Source organism: Oryzias latipes, chromosome 24 (assembly GCF_002234675.1).
Source record: "Oryzias latipes chromosome 24, ASM223467v1".
Classification (NCBI taxonomy): Eukaryota; Metazoa; Chordata; class Actinopteri; order Beloniformes; family Adrianichthyidae; genus Oryzias; species Oryzias latipes.
This window is the reverse complement of record NC_019882.2, coordinates 23,549,619-23,564,539: the sequence shown is the minus strand read 5'-3', so window position 1 is coordinate 23,564,539 and position 14,921 is coordinate 23,549,619. Positions and strand designations below refer to the sequence as shown.

Here is a 14,921-nt window from a genome sequence, read left to right as displayed (position 1 = left end):
TCATTGACGAAAAAGTTCAGTGCGCTGCCTTGTGGGGTCTAGATGATCCAACTTCCATTGTCAAAGTGCCTAGGATAGCACAAGGGTTAAGAGCAGGATGAAGTTGGTCATTGTTGAGTCTGACAATAATCCTTAAATCAGCATGATCTGAAAACTCCAAACCTTTTTTTGTATGCAACCTCATAACCTTTATGTCCGAATGTAATAACACCGGCAAAAAAGAACTTGCTTCAATTGACGGATGTCTTTCTAATGTCTTTCTAACCTTGCTTCTACATTTTTTAAGAAGCAGGCTTGAAGACTCCTGTTTTCACATGTTTGACTTCTTCACCATGAATGCTCAGGCCTGGATGAATGCCTGTTTCTCAACTACAGAAAGTTCATATTACAGTTTTTTTCTGGATTGTCATTTTTCAGCACACCACCAGTGTCTGTACTTCCTCTGTATAGCCCTCAAATAGTTGTTGGAATGCACTGTATGTGCAGAGTAAACAGATAAAAACACAATGAAGACCTGAGGAATTTTAGTGTTCAGGATAATTTTGAAGGATGTGGAGTTTCCCACCCTTACAGGCTGGGGTCTCTTTGTAAAGAATCTCTTTAACTAGAAACAGCTGTAGCCCCTGTATTTTGTTTATTACTTGACTGGGATTAATAGGGTTAAATGCTAAACTGAAATCTACAAATGTATGTTTTGGAGTTATCTATGTGAAGGAGGGCTTTGCGCTGAACTATAGATATGGCAATGTTTGTGGATCAATTAGATTTGTATGCAAACTGCTGCTGGTCCAAGCCAGGCAGAATATAGGACTTTATAGAGTGAAACAACTCAGTCCATTGTGTTTGTCAGACCCAAAGGTCATAAACCATCCAGTCCTTTGAAAATGGGGGGTTTGGTTACTGGTATTAACCAATAAAACCTTAGATGACTAACTCTGTTTTATGTTTTGGAGACAGTAATTGTCAAAATACATAAAGCAAGCTAAAACAGAAAAAAAAATATCTATGTGATTTATGCTTAGCAATATTATACTTAATGCAAAGAAAATTACAAGTTAGGACACTTAAATGATAGTTTGCTTGTTTTTTATAAATGGATCCAAATGAAAGAACCTAAAATGTGTATTTCAATGTAATTCATTAGCAGTCAATTTCCGCTATCTTCTCTTCCTTTTGGCTTTTCCCTTCATGTCTTTGACCACTGCATCCCTAAATCCATAAGTAAAATTTTCCACATTTCCCCCAGAATTCATGTTCCTTAATCATTTATTTTTATTAGAAAGTGACTATTGGCACGTAATTTCCCTAAATGCACACCCTGGGAAGTGAACCCAGGTTTTCTGCACGTACATTAGTACAGGACTGTCACTTATGTTAGTACATATTTTTGAGATTTAACAAGCTGACACCAACTTTCAGTTTTCTCTCAAAAATTGTGATGTGAAAAAAACAACAATAGTTGTAAAGTGCCAAAAAGCTTTCATAGCATGTTTTAATGAATATTAATTTGATTTGGGCAAAAAATATGTAGATGTGTTTACATCGAACACATTTTGATCATGGTGGGATAGGAAGTTCAATCATTCCTCATTAATAGAACCAAATGACACTTTATCAGCTAACCTCTATCAATCGTTTTGTTCACATTCTCTGTGTGAAAACAACAACAATTTTGATTGTTAGACAATGTGACTGCATTATTTTTTTAGACTTTTTTAAAACATTGAAATATTTTATATAGTCAATGATTTTCATTCCAGTTACTATTCGAGCATAATCAGCTGTAATTTTCTAATCCTAGTCATACTGTAGTAATTTAATGTAGTAGATTTTTGCCTTGGACCTCTGCAGTTAATCCACCTATATCTGTTTCATATCTAAACAGATATATCAGAGCAAGAGAGCAAGAACTCTTATTTTCAGATCTGACTACAGCAGATTTTGAGAATAATTAACATTTATTCAAATGTTAAAAGAAAAATCTTGAATGCTCTTTTAAATTGGTCACAGAGGTTGTGAATTGAAATTGTTATCCCTTCTTTTGTTACATGAGCAGATTTAACGAAACAAACACCAAGTGACAGGGGCGTTTGTATTTTGGATGTTTTTCTATTTTGAATTTAGGTGTAATTTATGTATATGAAAGATTTTAAAGGGGTATTTACACAAATAATCCAATTTTGCTGCATTTACACAAAAAGCAATATTCTACATTTATATTCACTTTAGTTCCAATTCTTAGACTATATCACCAAAATGGAAAAAAGAACTCACTTTGAATAAAAGAAATGATGCCGATTTGAATGAACCAGACAGCTTGGACCTGAGGAACACACAGCAAATATATATTTGGTATAGCTCAAAAAAAGGTTGTGCCTGTAATTTTTACAGGCCCTAAAATTTACCTAATTTATCTGCATACTGTGAAGCAATTTTGCACATTTAAATGTTTTCTGCCTTTTATTGACACATGATTTTACGAATTTGGTTTAGGGCTAACAGACACCCTAAACAGTCACTTTTTTCATTAAATAAAAAAATGACTCTGTAACAGCAATATAATAATAATAATAATAATACCATCATGGCTTGATTTCTTATTTTCCTTTTAAATACTTTGAAGCGTTCGTACTTTTTGGTGCAATCTCTGAATGAAGTTACAAAAATTTTTTTTAAAAACGTAATATTTAACAAACTGTCCTTAAAAAACATCCGCTTTGATCAAAATTTGGCAGGAGCACGTGATTGAATATTACAGCCGAACAAAGCATTTTTTAAGCAGCCTAAAATAAATTAGGTCTATATTAGCTAATATTATATAGAAGGAGTTTTTTTATGAAAAGGAAATTAATAAATGTAAACCTAAATGTTTTTTTTCGTTAGAAATGTTACACTTTGTGTTAACGGTGGTCTAAAACAACAACAACAACGCTGCTTGGAAAAAATCCTTTACTTTCTCGGCTTTTGAGTCTGTCCATAAAAATGTTGGACAGTTTAGCGAAACTGGATCCGTTGATTCGTTTCGTACAAACTAGGCTTGTGTCGGTTTTCTTACAAAACAAGATATTGGCTTTTCAATTCCCCCATAATATTTTTTTTAATAGATCCATCCTAAAACGTTAGGCTAAACTATTCAAATGTAGGCATATTCTAATTTCAGAATTGTATGATCATTTTATTTGTTTTCATCTCAAACTAAGCCGAAGGTTTGAAAGGACATCGATCGGCGGAGCACTGCCGTTAAATAAATATATGTATAGATTTCACACTTAGAAGCCTTAGCCAATAATATAAAATGCATTTTAAAAGTTGAATTCAATGTGTTGTATTGTCATCTAAATAATTGTGTTGAAAGTCTGGAGAGCGTCGGTCCTGTTCTCTGCTCCCGTCATTTAACGGAAAAGACATTTCATGAATCTATGCGTAATCTGTGTGCGCTCCTGTGCGGGGGTGGGCTTTTGTTCCGCAGCAGGAATGTGCTTGAACCTTGAATTTATTTAGTTGCTGTGAATGGACATTTTTAAGTGTGAAATAACCGTGTATGCAAATAATTTCATATTTCATAACATAAATGTTAAATCAATTAATATGGGCCAATGTAGAGGCCCGTGAACGAAGCTGGACTGAGTCCCGGAGTGGATGTGTTCAAATATAAATGTTTTCATAGATCTTTTTGAACAAACACGTCCACGTACAAAATGCTGATTTGAAATGACATTTTTGTTTTATAACATGATCCATTTTTATGGTTTCACTCCGTCGTCATCTGATCCATTCGTTAAAGGTTTACTTTTATTGCAAACATGTTCAAATCTGACCTCCGACTCTTGCCAGCTCCTGATGAGGCCGCTGTGCGTCTGAAGCAGGCTACTGGGATGAAACGTGATGTCACGCAAAGCCACAAAGGAACCTGGGATTTAGCAACTTCTTCCCAGTTGAGCAGGAGTCTGACAAGTAAAGAACATCTTCTCCTTCATTCAGCCGCAACAAGCGTCGACAATCAGCTGAGAAGAATTGAGCAAATTATTTACCTTCTAGCTTCTTCCCGGACGGTAACGATCAGCAAGGTCTCGGCTCTCCACACGCAATTATCGAACGAGTGAAGGCCACCCTGAGAGCCGTCAATAGGGAAAGGAACGGAGCAGAGATTTGGAGGAGGGTGGGGGTCTTCGCCACACATGCCCTTTTTTGTGGACCTGTAAGGAACAGCACCGACCCCGAGCCTCTGTCTGTGCTGCTGCAGTTCTCTAAAAGCTGTTGATGCGGAGGTGATGGACGGTTCTTTCTGTCGCCCAGCGGGGGTCCTCGGTTCCCCCCTGGCTTCTGGGAGCCGGCCCGCGGGCTCAGACATCCTCGCCTTTAGCGGGAGCAGCAAGCCTCTCTCTTTTTCCATCGACCGGATTATGGCCAGGACACCCGAACCCAGGTCGATTCCGCTTCCCACCTGGTACCAGCCCGCTCCCGCGGGAAACCCCGATGCGTGCCCGTCTTCGCTCCATTGTATGATTCCACTGGTGCCGCTTGGATACGAAACGGCGCACCGGTTCAGCATACCCGGTCTGGAAGGAAGTCACTTTGACACCTGCTCTCTGCCGGCCTCAGCGGAGATTTTCGGCTTTGGACTGAACTGTACGAACCCACAAGAGGACGCTTCTGTCAGCCAAACTATCGGCCAGTACAAACTCTTCAGACCCCGGGTCGTCAACCAGTCGTCCTTGTCCGCTATGGGGACCGTGTGCTACCTGAACTGCAGCGGAGACGGCGGCGCCTGCACCCAAACCACCGGTCTGGTCAACCTGCACCCAATGGCGTCGTATCTGCTGACCGCCCGTCACAAAGCTCTGATGGTGGAGAAAAGCAAAGCCAGCCTGCAGCCTCCGAGTGAGCGCTTCTCAATCTCAGCGTCTCAGCAGAGCCACGTCCAGAATTACATGAAGGACCGGGATCAGATGCTGAAAGGCTCCGCGGCAGCCGTCCGGCTCGGCGCCTCCTGCCACAACAGCAAGCCCAAAGTTTTCACCTGTGAGGTCTGCGGGAAGGTGAGCGTCTCACTTCTGACCAACGTCAAATGATCATCACTCAACTACCCAGACCTAAAATAAAATGATTTATGAGCAACAGCCTAATATAAACGAAAACTATTAAAAAAAAAGGAAAAAAGAAACTCGTAGCTGAACGAGCATCTTCTGACTGTTTCTAAATCAAATCAAATAAAAAAAAATTAAAAAAAATAGGTCCATTTCATTTTGCATTCGATTCTTATGTTTAAAAAAAGATCCGAGTCGGTAGACTTCAACAATTAAAATTATCAGTTGTATTTTCTCCTTTATGTTGTAATGGATACTCGAGAAATTAATTTCGCTGTTTTCTTTTTTTTAAACAGTCAATAATAATAATATTACTTTTCTGAAAAGGGAGTAGTAGTATTTATTTGCTGGTTTCTTTTTGCAGGTGTTTAATGCGCATTACAATCTGACGCGCCACATGCCCGTGCACACGGGCGCCCGGCCTTTCGTGTGTAAGGTCTGCGGGAAAGGTTTCCGCCAGGCAAGCACGCTCTGCCGGCACAAGATCATCCACACTCAGGTGACACAACGGAAACATTTCCAAGCGTCTCTGTTTAGAAAGAACAGTGTGGGATTCGTAGCCGGCTTTCCATTTTAGTTTAAACGAGATCACGTGCGCCTGGAGAATCGTTATTGTGTGATGTTGCAGCTTTAGGTTTCAGTCAGAAATATAATTTAATTTTCTAAATATCCAATGCATTTCATAACAGATTTTCTTCCGAAAACATATTGCAGGAAAAGCCTCACAAATGTAACCAGTGTGGAAAAGCCTTCAACCGGAGTTCCACCTTAAACACGCACACACGCATCCACGCAGGCTACAAACCTTTTGTGTGTGAGTTTTGTGGGAAAGGATTCCATCAAAAAGGTAAGACCACATTTTAACCAATGTTAGATAAAATATTTATTTCGATCTAAATGTTTTCTGTATTTATTGTCCTGTAGGAACAGTAATGTCTTCCAAGCTACTTAGATTGTTATTTGGAGGAACTTTAGTGAAATTTCTATTTTTCTGGTAAAAACCAACAAAAAAAATGAATTGGTAAAATATTATCTCAGTAACTAATTTAAAAACACTGCAGCAGAGTATTGACAAACTGCATACAGTAATACAGTTTCAAACAAAGTGTAGCTGGTAATGGCTGGGTTTAATACAAAAAATACGTGACTGATATAAATCTATTTTATCTTTTAGGTTGTTTTTTTTTTAAAAAGCCATGTGCAGACAACATTGGCTGAAGTTATAAAACTGTCATAAATCAAAGAGTGCTTTTAAATAAATGTGATAGCCTACTGAAAGGTTTTATAAAAAGTTCTGTTTTTATTTATAAAAATGTTTTAAAGCTATGCTGTTCTTTGACAAGATTATAGGAAAATAATTTTGTCTTACCTGAAAAATGTTATGATAGAAATACATACTTATAAAATCTTGTGAAAATTTCAGTTTGCCTTTTTATGTAAAGTATTTCATTTTAAATGTAACTTATACTTTGCAGGGAACTACAAGAATCACAAGTTGACCCACAGTGGGGAAAAACAATTTAAATGTTCCATCTGCAGCAAGGCATTTCATCAGGTCTACAACCTCACCTTCCACATGCACACGCACAATGACAAGAAGCCCTTTACCTGTCCCACTTGTGGTAAAGGTTTCTGCAGGAACTTTGATCTGAAGAAACATGTCAGGAAGCTGCATGACCCAGCTGGTGGCCAGTCACCCCTGGAGTCTTGAGAGACCTGAACAATCACCCTGTCTCACTTATCCCCTGTTGCCTGTCAGAAATGTGTGAACGTAAACCCTTCTACATCTTCAGGTGTCAGAAAAAAGGGTTAATAAAAATCATATTTCATTTTGTGCATTTTTTTAACACACAACTGATTAATGAAGATGGGTATTGTAAAGTATTTAAACCATAAACCCCAATGCTATGATTTTGAAACATGTCTCCTTATGTTTGTTTTTCTAAAATACAGCAAACATATTAAACCAACCACTTAAGTCATTTTACAGAATTCATAAGTTTAACAATTTTACACGTTTTTTAATTATTGCTTTTCTTTTCTTTTTTTGCTTGCTGGGCTGAGCTTAGTGCTTTTGCCTGGTTCAAATCCCAGCTGGGACCTTGCTGTGTGGAGTTAGCATGCTCTTACCATACATGTGTGGGTTTTCTCCAGGTACTCTTGTTTCTTCCCACAGTCTAAATACAGTCTTCATAAGTTAATTGGTAACTCTAAAGTGTCCCTTGGGATGTACAAGTACGTGTGTGGTGAAGTGTGTTTGCCCTGTGACAGACTGGCAGTCTGTCCAGGCAGTACTTTGCCTTCACCCAACAGTTTAGCCAGGACAGGCTCTGGCATCCCCATGACCCCCACAGAGATATAGGGGCTTAATAAAATGGATGGATGGTTTTTTTTTGTTATTGTAGCATTTTTAATTCAGTCATAAATGTTCTTTAACAACTATATTTCAGTGACTACGTTGACATGTATTCAGAATATTATGAATAAAAAATACCATATTCAGAATACTTAGTTTACCTTCTTTTAAGAATATTTGAGTAATACACTATCAGCAGTTGTGACATCATGAGAGTGCATTGATTTTTTGTTAACAAGTCTCTTAAGGCCAAGAAAATGATAACTGCAAGAAATTGTGTACACATTTATATTTTTACCAGTGCAGCAGTCCAGAGAGGCAGGTGAGGCTGTGCCTTACCTGCAAAATACAGCTTAATAATACATAAATTAAATAAAATGAATATACTTTTTAAAATTACAAATAAAAATCTAAAATACCTTTTAGACATGTCTATTCTTTGATTACTTTTTTTCTGTGTGGGGTTTCAATGCTTCTTTGGTAAAAAAAAAAATGTAGCAAATTCACGGTTTTCCTGTTGAAATACACAAGAAAGCAGCAGGTGAGGCACCAGCCATCGTGCCTACGCAGCATGCAAACTGACTGAGCTGCAGCACATGCATGCGCTTTCTTGTTTTGGTCTTTCCATCATCATAAAAGACGCTTTATTTTTAATTACTACTTTTGCTATATTTCTAGCCAACTATCTGAATACATTGGTGCCAGTCTGTGACCCATGTAGTTTTTTGATCTGCTAAAAATGCGCATTAGAAATACACTGTATGTAGTACTTGTGCCTCAAGGCAGAGGGCGCTAGTGTGACACTGCAAGTAAAGACTGATAGAATTAGTGGTAGCAAGTCAAGTGCAGACGTACAGTTATTGTTTAGCATCATTTTCTAAATGGAGGATTACGTGTCTAAACCCAGGAATTTGTGGAGACACGTCTCTGGCAGTGATCTCCACTGAGACAGAGACTTTTAAAGCTGAAGAAAAGGAACACTTACAAAAACGGGTTGTCGATGTGTGTGTCTTCAGAAGGAGAGGCATATGGACTTCATTTATAAGTAAAAGTAAGTCAATGATAAAAATTTGGGGGATTTTTTTTCCCATGCTACAGTTTGTAAACGGAAGAAAAATGTTAAAAAGAAATTTTAAACAACACACCAATCAAATGGTGAATAAGCTACAATTGTTACAGGGGGGAGGATGAGGAAGTACCCAGGTGCAGAGAGGAGGAGGCAGGACATTTCAGAGAAGAAGGAGCTTTAATAAATAAACCAAAACCTGCAAAACAAAACCACTGCAACACGAACCACACAGGAACACGGGGTATGACATAATATGGACCAGCACAGGAGGAAGAGAAGGACAAGACTTAAATACATACAAGGCAACAAGACACAGGTGGAAACACTCAGGACTGATGGGGAAGGGTAAAACTACAACAAGACAGGAAATACTACAAAATAGAACAGGAAGTAACTGAAACCTATACAGGAAATAAAGGAACCAAACACAAAGAAACTGAAACCGTTGCAACAATGTGGGGATATGTTTGTAAATCTGACTGATGACATTAGTGGTTCACCAGCTGTGAACCTCACCGCACATCCCTGTTTTTACAGATTTAAAACAAATAAGAAAATACTTCATTAGCATATAAGTGAAGGCTTGTTAACGTCCTGATCTACTCAGTTCTACTCAGTGACTTACACATGTTTTTCATTTTTCAAATATGTCTATATGTGGGTACATTCTTGACAAAATTACCATATTCCATTTCTTTCATCCTTAAAATGGTTTTGAATTATTAGAAACAAAAACATGTTTGTATTGGCGTGTGTAAACCTGGTCTAGTAATATGAAGCACAGAAACGCAAAATGCAGCAAGTTAAACTTTCATTTTGAGATTAATTCTGGCAAAGTATAAATAAAAAACAGTTTCTCTGATATTATGATCTGCCGCTTTATATAATGCTGAAGGAAAAAGAAACATAAATTTCAGTCTTCAGACTGATGGAAACTGTAAATTTTCTTCTACAAGCCTCAGGATATATTACTAAATAGTATCCACGTTACTTTTAATAGTCCCAAATTAAAGACAGATTTAATCAAGTCATTTCTGAAGTTGTACTTTTACACTTTAAGAAAACCTTCTGCAGTGCTTCAGCCATCTGGAGACAAAAATGCATAACTTAAAGGGTTAATACCATGCTATTCTTAAGCCTTTTATAGTAAATAATATCAATGTAAATGATAATGAATTACCTTTGGCTCACCTAAGAATGAATTTTTAAGGAAATAATAGTTATTTTCTTTTCCAACCCAGTTGTCAGAAACAAACAACCTTCTAACTTTTACAAAGAAGAATGTGCATATTGTGCATAAAACTGAAAGCATTTAGCTGATCACAGCTAGCTCCACGGAGAAAGTGGGTGTGTGTGTTAGTCTGGGGCGGAGCTGGCAGCGAAGACTCTTCCAGGAAGGGGCTGTTTCTCACTTATCTACGACAGAGAAATGCATGAATGGATCAAAATACCACTTTGGGGTTTCTTTCCATGAGGAATGAACATTATAATACACTTAAAAGCTAAAAAAATGAATTTTGCATTGTATAGGCCTTTACGTTTTCACATATGCCGAAAGAGAAAGAAGATATGCCCCCCCTACAATTAAAGTATAGTTTTCAATTAAAAATTCATCAGAACATTTCTTATTAAATCTTGACCTCTGGTCAGGGCTGCTCAGACATTTGAACTTACTAGTCTTGGCTACTGACACAATAACAAGCAATTATTTAAAAAATAAAGAAAAAGAAAAAAAAGCTTAAATCATTGCTTTATTTATAATATATTTTCATATATTTACACATGACGGTGGAATGTAAGACATATGAGATTGAAGCTCTGACTGGTATGAAATAATAAGTGAAGTTTTTTGTGTGTTATTGTGATCAATTAAAATGGTAACAAAATGTAAAAACTCAAGTTTTAGTAAAACCTTTATATTTCCATAGAGAAAAACGTACATATGAGTATAATACGTACTTTTGAAAGTATGTCTGAGTTGTTTTTTTATTTTTTTCCAAATGAAAATGGGATGCTTAACAAAGTTGAGGAGTTTTTACTGACAGTAAAAACAGTGTAGCAAAAATGGCAGCATAGACTGTTATTTGAACACTTAAAGAAAGACTACACATATAGAGATAAAATAAACTTGAATTAAGAAAATCAAAACTTGAATAAGTCTTTTGTTTTTAGAACTTATGACAAATGTTTGTTTTTTTATTGTCTTTTTAATTGTAATGAATTGCTGTTAGGGTCCAATCATTAAAACAAGCACAAAATACCACTGTGTTTTTCAATGTGTGGTTCTTTTTTTTTCCTATTGAGTAAATAAGTGTGACTGTAAATATAGTAAATGCACATTATGACTTCATCATTGTTGTGACAAAGGTTTCCTTGAACGTAAAGTGGTGCTACACGGGATAAGAGACTTGAATCTTAAACCTGTGACTTTAGACATAGATACGTCTTTTACACTGAATTACAAATGAATTCTTAATATTTTTGATTTGATTTGAAATGGTTTATTTCAAGCAATCAAATAGAATACACACAAAAGCAATATAATCATCAGTTATACATTCATACAGTAACTAATCAAACTTAGGATAATTAGACATAATTAATAAAAATTGCTTGAAAGGGAGTGGAAAGAAGCGAACTTATATAATTCCACCCCGTTATACTATAACCATTTTATTACATGATTTATCAATATCCGGTTCCTAGGTTTTATCAGACAGAATTAAGAATCATAAGGTATCAATAAGGCACGTGCCAAAGATGAAATTACTTAAGTACTACGTCAAAAATAACTTTAGAAATCAACATGGCAAATGCAGCATCTGAAATATATGCAAATTATGTTACTTTTAAAAGTCATTCATATGCTTTAAAACATAATACTATACCAGTAAAATAGACAACACTGTTTCAGGAGTTATCATAGCAAAATTACATCAAGTATCAAAAGTTAAAAACATGTGCAAAATTATGCTACATTAGGAAAGATTTTTGAATCATTTTATCAATTTTAGGAGCTAGTGAAGTAATATCATCAAAAGTCAATCAATTTAACAATTTTCAATAAGTGATTAATCATTTGTTTTACTTTTTTAATTTTTTTTTCTTTTTTTTTTTTTTTTTCTTTTTTTATAATAAGGTAATGCTGTAAGGAAAAAAATTAAAAGGGTCCACAATCTGTCGATTGTCCAAGGTTGGTATTTCTTCTTTTACTGATAACAGCTGATCTTCTGGGTTCAAAACAGTTAATAGTTCTCTTCGATATTATGTCTGCAGACATTAGATTCAGGTCCATATCCTTCTTCAGCTGATATCAGCTGCGGTGAAAGTTGAGGTCAAATTGTCTGCAGGTCAGAACTCTCTGCTGTTATTCAGGTGACGTCAGACTTATGGAGAAAGTGAAGATTCCAGGTGTCATATTTCTTGAAATTATTTGGCTCTTTGATTTATTACTCCACGTTGATTCAGACGACCGTGATCAAACACTTCTCAAAGTCCTTCATGGTGTTCACAACCATAACCTTGGTGCGGTCCTCTGGACCGAGTGGTTTGACGTAAATCCTGCAGCCTTTAACCCAAGTGTTCTCAATCTGCTTACGCTTCCTGAGAAGTCGTGCATGTTTTGAGATTTCAGCATTCCTCCTGGTCAGATGGTCGTTCAGATAAGCAGCCGAACCTTTCAGGTTTTTGCGTTGATTCATCAGAGCTAGCTTGTGTTTGTGATTCACAAACCTGATGAGGATCGCTGGTTTATCCGTCTCCTTTCTCCTGGGGAGCAGGTGGCAGGTCTCGATGGTATTGAGATCCAGGGAAATCCCTTTAGATGTGAGAAATGAATGTATTTGCTGTTCCAGCGACGCATCGATCTCCGTATTAGCACTGCTAGCTACGCTAGCGCTAGCATTAGCAGCGCTAGCTCCAGCTGAATTCAGCTTCGCTCGAGGCTTGATTGGTACTCCAGTGAGAATGACATTATTCATCCTTACTTGCTGTTCCACATCGTCCAGTCTTTTCTCCAGAATCTCGACCCGGTTTTCTCCCTGCTCGTTTTGAGCCCGAAATCTTCGGAACTCTTCCATCATCTCCCAGAGCGGCGTTAGTTTAGCCGACACTTGATCCATAAAACTTTTCAGCGTTTCTTGAATAATGTCAAGAGATTTTTTGAGCTCTTCATATTCCTGGGGTTTCTTCGGGGGCATGGTCAGCTCTCTTTTTGGAGAAAATCAACTTCTTAAGTAATTTGAAGATAGTATCCGCAGAGAGCCGCGACCACGCGTCCTGCCTTAACCCCGGAACCGGAAGATTCATATATAAGATTAAAAAATGAATAACTTTAGCATATCAATAGTTAATTTTATTATTAGCATGTTTTTTGTTATCCCAAGTAGCGTACATATAAGTAACACACACAAACTTTACTGAAGAAGTGGGCCAATGTGCAGACCTGAAGGAAAGAGTGCGGCATTTCAGTAATTATTCAAGTAAAAGAAAAAAGTGCAAGATGTAGTCCAACAAGATGCACAATTGACAAACATGACATTAAGTGAGGTGGTGTTAAACTATTGTGTATATATATGTATGTGCATAGCTCTGGTAAAGTTCTTTTACTCATAAATGTGCGAAAGTCGCTTGGAGACAAATTTCTGGAATGCAAAGCAACCCTTGAAGTTTAAATTTGAAGTTTAAATCCAAAGGATTAAACTTTAAAAACAAGAGGAAGAAGCTTTATTAATCTTAAAGGAAATGAATAAGCTGCATGCATTCACCACACACAATCAGATAAACAATTAAAAGAATAAAGCCACAAAAACCATCAATATTAAAATCTATTAGTTAAGAATAGTAACATATTATTTACAATATATCATAAATCAATAAAATATTCAGATATGAAAATCTAATACAATAGAACAATACAAATTTCAAAAATTAAAATTCAATAAGGTTATCGACTTTTGATGCTCTGTCAGGGAGTTGTACTGTCGTATAGCACCAGTGACAGAAGACTTCCTCGGTCTGTCTGTGGAGCAGCGTTGGGACACTAGTCTGCTGCTGAACACGCTCCTCCTCCCGGTGAAGGCCTGGTGCAGCGGGTGTGAGGAATTGCTCACAGTATCCCTGAACTTGAACGAAGTGTTCTGCTCTGCCACGTGCTCCACGGATGCCAGTTTGAGTCCAACCACGGAGCTCGCCGTATGGATTAATTTGTTCCGCTGGGAGATCTTCTTACAGGTGCCACACCAGCATCACAGCAGTATACAGGAGGGCACTCGCTTCTACAGACTGATGAAACATGTGCAGTAGTTTGGAGCACATGTTAAATGAGCGCAGCCTATGAAGGAAGTACAGCCTGGAGTGGCTCTTCTTGTTAAGGTGGTCTGCATTGGTGGTCCAGTGCCGCTTGTTATCCAACCCCCAGGTAGTTGTAGGACTGTACCATCCCTTAATCTATCCCTTGTGCTATCTTAGATGACCCCCCCCCCCTTCCATTGAGGTGTTCTCCCTACCATGACAAAGGTGGATAAAGGTGGAAAGATTTCATGTAATCCATGGACACCAGTGAAGATCACAAATCATTGAAGAAAAAAGGTTCAGAGCACTGTCTAGGGCAGGGGTTGGCAACCCAAAATGTTGAAAGAGCCAAATTGCACGAAAAAAACAAAAAACAAACATGTCTGGAGCCGCAAAATATTAAAAGCCCTGTTTAAGCCTTATAATGAAGGCAACACATGCAATGTGTATCTATATTAGCTATATTAGCCTACTATCAAAATAACTAAGTTGCTAAAAATACATAGAGCATTATTGACGATGAAATGTTTATTTGCCCTGCAGTGCATTCTGCAAAGAACGACGCGTCACGTGACTGCTCTGTTGTGCAAGTTTAACTTCATTACAATATCAATGAATTATGTTTCATTGCTTTGATAAAATTAATGTAATTAAGAAATCCGATTTTTGATGTCATTTTTATTTTGAGGATTCGAACAAAAAACAATAAAATGGAACGTGAGTGATGACGTGCCCCATGACAGTCAGCTGTGCTCGAATGACAGAACAGCTTCAAGCTTTTGTGCGCCTGCAGACTTTCATTCAGCTCATTTAGGTGTTTGTCACAGTCATATCCACCCAAAAGTGCAGCTTTTCCAGCCACTCAGTATCTTCCAGTTGCGGGTAGTTCAGGTCTTTACTTTTCAGGAATGTTTTCACGTGTTCAAAACAGACGACAAAGCGACGCAAAACGTCACCCCTGGACAGCCATCGGACTGTGTTGTGTAGCAGGAGATCAGAATATTCGCTTTCAACTTCAAGAAATGCACGGAACTGACGGTGGTTTGATTTCCATCAGCCACCTGCCTAGCGGTCCGCTAAAAGTAAAAAAAAAAAAAAAAAAACCCTGCTGATAGAA

The 14,921-nt window shown here is 37.4% G+C and overlaps 1 protein-coding gene across 1 annotated transcript; it reads left to right on the top strand.

Moving 5' to 3' along the window:
- Positions 1–3,942: 3,942 nt before the first annotated feature.
- LOC101169677 (fez family zinc finger protein 1) lies at positions 3,943–7,790 on the top strand. Its single transcript, XM_004086984.4, has 4 exons — positions 3,943–5,039; positions 5,452–5,586; positions 5,802–5,934; positions 6,563–7,790. The coding sequence occupies exons 1-4, from the start codon at positions 4,272–4,274 to the stop codon at positions 6,796–6,798; spliced, it is 1,272 nt and encodes a 423-aa protein (XP_004087032.1). The 5' UTR covers positions 3,943–4,271; the 3' UTR covers positions 6,799–7,790.
- Positions 7,791–14,921: the final 7,131 nt, after the last annotated feature.

What these genes read in the sequence shown, in the direction of transcription:
- LOC101169677 (XM_004086984.4), top strand. Translation starts at nt 4,272, where the DNA reads ATGGACGGTTCTTTCTGTCGCCCAGCGGGGGTCCTCGGTTCCCCCCTG. An exon ending in ACAAGATCATCCACACTCAG is followed by an intron (nt 5,587 to 5,801) that starts GTGACACAACGG and finishes AACATATTGCAG; the next exon opens with GAAAAGCCTCACAAATGTAA. An exon ending in GAAAGGATTCCATCAAAAAG is followed by an intron (nt 5,935 to 6,562) that starts GTAAGACCACAT and finishes TATACTTTGCAG; the next exon opens with GGAACTACAAGAATCACAAG.